A 7,327-nucleotide genomic window follows, 5' to 3' on the forward strand; every position below is an offset into this window, starting at 1 on the left:
TGTACACAATAAAAATCACATTGAGTAAACCCTGAAACAAGCTACAAAACCGCCTGGTCGTAACTTAAACCAAACACAGAATTGAGATTATGTTTTGCTAAAGAACTACTTTTTAGGAACCTAAGATTCGCTCAGTCCACATTCCAAAAGAAATCTCTTGTACTCACGCTCTACTTTGCTGCATGCTTCATCAACTTCATTAGTTGCTTCCTGATACGCTGAACTGACCTGCATGCACTTAGCTTCTTCAAGAACGGACCAAAAAATCTATAAAACGAATACTACTCAGAAAAGTTGTGTAACTGACTGTGTATTCTTGCGACATCTCATGTTCTTCAGAAGCAACTGGCTCGTTCCTATCACTCAATGCGGTTCTCCACCTTGTTTTTTTGGAGCCATCGTGATGATGATTTTGTGACGTTGTACTGGAGATTATTGCGTGTAGCGTTCCAATAATACATAACATGCAGAAACCAAGAACAGGAAGCAGAGAAGAAGTGAACAAAGCACCTGTTCTTAACTAAAGAGACACATGGTTACAAGCTGGAAATCATAATTAAGAAATCTGAATCTGAAAGAACCTAATGGAAGGGTTTTGAGTAACACAACGGAAGCATCGTACAAACACAGTAAGAAAGCAAACTCAAATCCTTTGAAAGGGAGGCAGAGTGAAAGTACATGGGGAAGCCTGTGGTGATTTTGTCCTGAAACTTCTTCTGTGGTGCTCACAGTCTCACAGTATTTCTCTTGCCGGCCTAAATCAGGTAACTCCTCAGTTGTTTTCTGTCAATACTCATTAAATTTTTCAAAGACTAATGAAGGTCAGAAGTTTAAATAATAAATTCAGCACGACAACACACAAAAAAAAAAACAAATATAACTGCTACAGTACCATCTTAGAGTCATCTAAGACAGAAGGAACAGCGTCATGCTTCTCTTTACAGTTGTGGTGATTTAGGTCTGAAACATCCTCTGTGATGCTAACAATCTCACCATGTTTCTCTTGCCAGCGTAAATGAGGTAACTCCTCAGTTGTGTTCTGTCAATATACATCAACATTTCATAAGATGAAGGAAATTTATATTCTCCCTCATAGCTTCTATTAAGGGCATCTCCAGTCCCACTCTATTTTTTCCTTCTAAAATAGAGTTTAGAGTAAAAATGCTCTAATGGTACTCTATTTTCTACTCTATAATAGTGTAAACTTATTTTTTACTCTATTTATAGAATAAGTTTTTTATTTTTTGTTCATCACTCTATTTTTCACTCTAAAATAGAGTACCATTAAAACAACATCCAATTCTATTATAAATTTACTCTATTTTAGAGAAAAAAATAGAGTAAAAAATTGGAGATGGTCTAAATACCACCTCAGAGTCATGTATGACAGAAGAAGGAACAGCACAGCTTAAGTCATCAAGTCTACTACTAGACTCATTTTCTTCAGGGCTTTCTTCTGATATTCCATATTGCTTAAGAATCTGTCTCAAGGACTCGCTCCTGCAAAAGTAGAGAGAACCCCAGTTCTATTAATGTTTAGATGAAGATATCATCCACCAGAACCACACAATTCCTATCATATTTATCTCAAAATCACCATACAACTCAATCGAACAATTTGGTATCACTAACTAATGAGCGATGAAGCTCAAAAACTTTTTCCCTTTTAATATAATAATACACAGAGAACAAAGTCATCACCTTTTAGCAGAACGAGCTTGCAGCTGTTCCATTCCTGACTTTTGCTGAGCACGAAACCTCCATTTCTACAAATACCAAACAGACACAAAACAATACTTTACCTTAAAAATCTCGAAAAACACTAAGGAATGAGTATCTTAGCTTGTAATCTAACCTCTGCAACTCGTTTAAACCGTTTATTTATGAAGCCAATCCTTAGTTTTAAGGAGGAGCCGAAAACGACCCAAGACTCGTTGGTCAACGAAGTAGCTCCAAGGTTCAAACTTGCCATGTACCCAGAACTCGGAGATGAAATGAGAATGGTTTCGAAAACAAAGGACCATGTTCGACCACAGAGAAAAACATTATCTTTGTCTTCTTCAGCCAAACACTAAAGAAAAAGAACAGTGGTCCCCAAGTCCGTTTCTTTGCACACAGAGACAGCTCGTACACTTGCTGAACCCACAACAGTGGGCCCTTTTAAATATGTGTTCGGTAAGTTCTAAGAAAATGCAAACATGATTGTGAGAGTTTCAGATTGAGAGGAGAAGACAAGCGACTCTCAAGCAATCTTAGCAGTTGATTGGAGAAGAAACCCACAAGGCCCAACCCAAGTCGAAGTCCATCTCATCTAAGTCATTGAAGGAAGCAAAGCTGGCGCTAAAAGTAATTGTTTCCGTTTCGATGAAGCTGTAAAAGCACGCTTAATCAAAAGAGGAAAGAGCAGTAGACAAAAGGCAGAGATAGTAGAGATGAAAGTGACCGGTCTTGGACAGTAGCTTGAGCTGTAAAGCATTAGGGTTTGTAAGTTCAGGAGTGAGCTCCCTTTATAAGTTGATTCTAGTCGATTCCGGGGTAAAAAGTTCCCGGCGTGAGTAGGTTTTCACATCGTGACCTGAACATGTGTCTTTACCTTTCTTGCTCTGTTTTATCTTTCTCACAACAACTCTCTTTCTTCCTCACAAGTTTCTTACACAAGAGTGAGGAGATTAACTCCAGATGACCCTTTGACTCACAAAAAATGCTCAAATCTCCCATCAATAAAATATATTTTTTTATTTATTTATTTTAAAATAGAAAAATAGGCTAAATACATCTATAACCCTAACAAAATTACATAATTACATGACCCAACCACTCAAACCCGGCCCACCCAAACAAAAACGGGTATAACCCTTTCCTAAATCTAAACTCAGCGTTTAGGCAGAAAAGAAAAAAAAAATTGTCGTTCTTCTCTCCTCTCTTTCTCCTTGTCTCCCTCGTGTTCTTCCGAACATTCTTTCTGATTTCCAGAAACTCTAGGCTTCATCGTTTCTTCTTCTCCTTCGTCTCTTCTTCTGTTCTAATCAAGACTTCATCTTCTGAATCGACATCCTTCATTCTGGTAAGTTATTTTTTGACCCTGATTTATTTGTATCTTGTATCTAGGTCAGATAAAATTTAGGGAAAACTTGTAAATTGTAGTCGAAAAGTTTGGTAGGATCTTAGTAAGCGAGATTGTGGTTTGAAATTGGGGAAAACATCTTGAAACTGTAGAATTGGTATAAATTGAAACAAAAAAACCAAGAGCTCGCGATTTTTATGGGTTCTTTCTTACTGGATCCAATTGGTTTCCCTGGTTTATTATTTGTGATATGAAACCGAAATCTCTTTGACTGTTAGGATAAATGTAAACTGAAATGGAGTAGGTGATTTATTGAATGAATGAAAAGTTTAAGATTAGGCAAAGTAATAATTCTAGATTATGCCTAAATGTGTGTTGTTGTGTTGTTTTTGGATGTTCAGAGGAAGTAGATAATGGCAGGTAACCGTGGAGGAAAAAAAAAGACTACAAAGAAAAGTGGAAAATCCACAACAGCTCCTGTTGCTGAAGAGCATGTGGAAGAGCTATCAGACGGAAACAATAGTGATGATATGTGTGACCCCCCCCCCCCCTCTGAGGTATAATATTCTTTTGGTTTTAGTTGAATAAAGTGTCACTGGTTGTGTGTGTATTGGTTTTAATCTAATTAAGTGATGATATGTGTACAGGGAATGAAAGGCCTAAAAAGAAAGCGTACATTTACTGGAGGTGGAGTCTCCAGTAGAACTAGAGCTAGAAAAGCGGTATCAAATAGGAATGAGCCGGTTAGAGAAGAGAGTAATCCAGTGAGAGGAACTACTGTAGTTTCGCTCTCACTTGATACCGAAAGTGAAGGCATGTCTACTGTTTCCTCCAAGGTAATTTTTGCATTCATTTTAATCATTTATTTTATTATTCTTACTAGTAAAAAATGACTAATACATATATATTTGATTGCAGGAAAGACAACCACCACAGCCCCTTGAAATGTACTTCAAAAACACACAGTACCTGAAGACTTGCAAGATTCAGACCAAGTGCCGTGTGAAGAACACAGTTGATGTGATTAAGGAACTTAAGGAGGAGGTCGGCTGGTTCACGAGCCATCCTCAGTTTTGTCATTTCTTCCACATGCCTGATGAAGAATTCCTGAAGCTCCAAGGAATGTGGATGTTACTGCTGCACACCATTCGTATTGAAGGAGAAGATGCTGCATGGTTTGGGGTGAATGGTGTGCCCATCCGCTACTCTATGAGGGAGCATGCCCTCATCTCTGGATTGGACTGCCATGAGTATCCGAGTGGACATCTGAAGCTCGGAGGTACTAAGTTTATGGATTATTACTTCGGTGATAAGAAGAAGATCACCATAGTAGATGTGAAGCAGAAGCTGCAATCTATGGGGACAGCATGTACTGATAGATTGAAGATGGCTGTCTGTTCTTCCTTGGTCGGATTATCAGAGGAACGACGAAGGATTCTGCAGCATTAGACCCGTTCATCTTAAGGATAGTGGACGATTTGGATGTTTGCAGAACATTTCCTTGGGTTCGTCTAACATTTGATGATGCAATAAAGGAGATTAAGCATGTAATGGAGCTTCTGAAGGGTGAAGTGCACCATGCAACCGACTTTAATGGATTCATAATTCCATTAGAGGTAAAGCACACAATTTAGCATTAACTGAAATTTTTGTTATTTATTACTGAAAATCTGATACTATGACACTTCATTTGTGTAGGTTTTGGCTTTTGAGTGTATTCCTAAGCTGGGAAAAAAATTTCGAATCTCTTCAGACGGCGCCAGTGGAGATTGTCCTAGGATGTGCAAGAGTCGGTTTACAAAGAGTAGCATGAAAGTCGGTTTACAAAGAGTAGCATGAAGGGCTATCCTTTGGAAGAAATATATGCTGCTTTTGGAAACACAAAGGTATATCTTTATTTCATTTAATAGAAAATAGCAGAATATTTAAACTGATAAAGCAATGAATGTTTTATTTCCAGGTTATTAACAGTGTGTTGGTTCCAACGGTGGATGAGGAAACTTTGCTGGCTCGTATCATTGATCAGGAGCCAGAGTATCAGCGTGAGGGTAGCACAAGTGATAGGTGGAACTACTGGCTAAATGTGAAGCAGAAGAAGATTTGGTGGAAAGAACTTTATGAGTCAGATGTTGCTGCACGAAAGTTTACAAAGACGAAAGACAAAGAAAAGGTGACGATTGTAGAAGGTTCATCTTCTAATTCTGGTTTGGAGTCGATGTTGAAAGGTGTGGAAGAGAGGATTGTGAAGGCCATGGAAGAAGGATTTTCTGGAATTAATTTAACGGTAGAGACAAAGCTGGAGGCTATGAACTTGAGGATGGGTAAACTTGAGAAGAACCAGCGAGTTTTGAAGAAAAAGACTAAGAAAATAGAAGACAAGTTGACTTCTATTGAAAGCAAGGGAAATGAGGATGAGGAATATAGACAGTGGAATGATTTTGATTATGGTAGAGATCATGGGAAGGATAGAGAGATGGCTGAGGCAGAGAAGGCTGAGACAGTGAAGAAAATCAGTGAGAAGGGTGAGGAAGATGAGGAAAACAGTGGGAAAGATGAGGAAGACGAGAAAACCAGTGAGAAGGGTGAAGAAGAGAAAGACCAAAAACATGAAAAAGACAAAGAAAACAGTGACTCTGTTGAGAAAGGCGAAGAATACGTGGAGGAATCAGATGAAGAAAATTTTCTGTTAAGGCTTCATGAAAGAGTGAGAGTACAAGCGGAAGAATTTTGGAGGACAGTTGATGAAGAATCTGAGGCTGAGAAAGAGGCTGAGGAAGAGGGTGAGAAAGAGGGTGAGGAAGAGGCTGAGAAAGAGGTTCAAGAAGAGAAAGAGGCTGAGAAAGAGGCAGAGAAAGAGGCAGAGAAAGAGGTTCAAGAAGAGAAAGAGGCTGAGAACGAGGTTCAAGAAGAGAAAGAGGGTGAGGAAGAGGCTGAGAAAGAGGTTCAAGAAAAGAAAGAGGCTGAGAAAGAAGAATCCAAGGGAACTCCTACCTCTACCGAAGTAATAGTCATTACACCACGTGGTAGAACTAAAGCAGCAGCTGCGAGGAAAGCAATCTCTATATCACCAGAGATTGTTGTGGTAACAGGGATTGCTGAGCTAGCTGAGAAAGAGGTTGAGGTAGAAGCTACTCAGACAGAGCAAGAAGCTATTCAGACTGAGATTGTTGAGAATGAGGCTGAAGTTACTGAGAAAGATGCTGAGGTAGCTGAGAAAGAGGATCAAGATGTGGAGAAAGAGGAGGAAACAGCAGAGGAAAGTGACTCTTATCCTGATGTCGATCAAGATGTGGAGGAAAAACAGAAGAGAGTGAAGATGTGGAGGAAGAGGAGGAAAAAACAGAAGAGAGTGAAGATGTGGAGGAAGAGGAGGAAAAAACAGAAGAGAGTGAAGATAATCCTGTGGAGAGTCCCTCTGAGAAACATGATGAGCTAGCTGAGAAGTCAGTTGAATCTGATGTCGATCTAGGTGTGGAGGAAGAGGAGGAAAAAGCTGACGAAATTGAAGATAATCTTGTGGAGAGTCCCGCTAAGAAACAGACTGAGCTAGCTGAGAAGTCAGTTGAGGTAGAATTAAAGACTATGCGCAAGCCTAGGGTCAAGGTCATAGCAGTGCCGTATGGCATTCCCAGAGCTGAGAGACTAGCAAAAATGAGAGCTGATGCTGAAAAAAAGAAAGTTAGAGATGAAAAAAAGAAAGCTAAAGCTGATGGTGCACCTAAGAAGAAAGGCAGGCCGAAGAAGACTGATGCTACATTGAAGCCATGTACGCCGCTGCCGGAGAAGAGAAAAAGTGAACCATCACGGTGGGTGCAGTCTCCTTTCACTGAGGGAAAGACTGATGAGCTAGAAGTGCCAAAGAAGAAGCTTAAAACAAAAACCTAAAATGCTTATGTTATGTATATGTATTATTCAAGTTAGGATGTTATGTTTCTGCCTAAAATGCTTCTCTTGAACTTGTTAGGATGTTATGTTTCTGCTTCTGGATGTTATGTTATGTTTCTGGATGTTTTATGCTTTTTAAACAGGTGTGGTAACTCAAAATTACAGGGGAAACTCTGGTCAAAATTTTGGAAAAATACTTCATAATTTTGAAAAAAATTACTTTGATTAAAATTTGGAAAAATACTCCATGTAAAACGTGCATGGATAAAAAATGCACATGTAAAACGTGCAGCCGTCATATATTTTGATATTATATTTTGATTACACTTAGTAATTCTCGGTAAGCTTCAAGAACTTAGTAATTCTACCTTACACATA

The 7,327-nt window shown here is 39.0% G+C and overlaps 2 protein-coding genes across 3 annotated transcripts; one reads left to right on the plus strand and one right to left on the minus strand.

Moving 5' to 3' along the window:
- On the minus strand, window positions 1–2,195 carry LOC106451238. 2 transcript variants are annotated; one of them, XM_048758615.1, is made up of 7 exons: window positions 1,856–2,195; window positions 1,702–1,766; window positions 1,413–1,500; window positions 893–1,039; window positions 679–783; window positions 308–520; window positions 1–228 (listed from the first exon to the last, which is right to left on the minus strand). In XM_048758615.1, exons 1-7 carry the CDS (start codon window positions 1,970–1,972, stop codon window positions 121–123), a joined length of 843 nt encoding a protein of 280 aa, XP_048614572.1. In that variant the 5' UTR covers window positions 1,973–2,195; the 3' UTR covers window positions 1–120. The 2 variants fall into 2 exon arrangements, with proteins under 2 accessions (XP_048614572.1, XP_013748594.2); XM_013893140.3 differs by having other exon boundaries at window positions 1,371–1,500.
- A 2,584-nt stretch (window positions 2,196–4,779) lies between these two features.
- LOC125587678 (DNA ligase 1-like) lies at window positions 4,780–7,047 on the plus strand. The gene is made up of 2 exons (XM_048758612.1): window positions 4,780–4,950; window positions 5,025–7,047. Exons 1-2 carry the CDS (start codon window positions 4,900–4,902, stop codon window positions 6,498–6,500), a joined length of 1,527 nt encoding a protein of 508 aa, XP_048614569.1. The 5' UTR covers window positions 4,780–4,899; the 3' UTR covers window positions 6,501–7,047.
- Window positions 7,048–7,327: the final 280 nt, after the last annotated feature.

The sequence above is a fragment of the Brassica napus genome, chromosome A2, assembly GCF_020379485.1.
Source record: "Brassica napus cultivar Da-Ae chromosome A2, Da-Ae, whole genome shotgun sequence".
Classification (NCBI taxonomy): Eukaryota; Viridiplantae; Streptophyta; class Magnoliopsida; order Brassicales; family Brassicaceae; genus Brassica; species Brassica napus.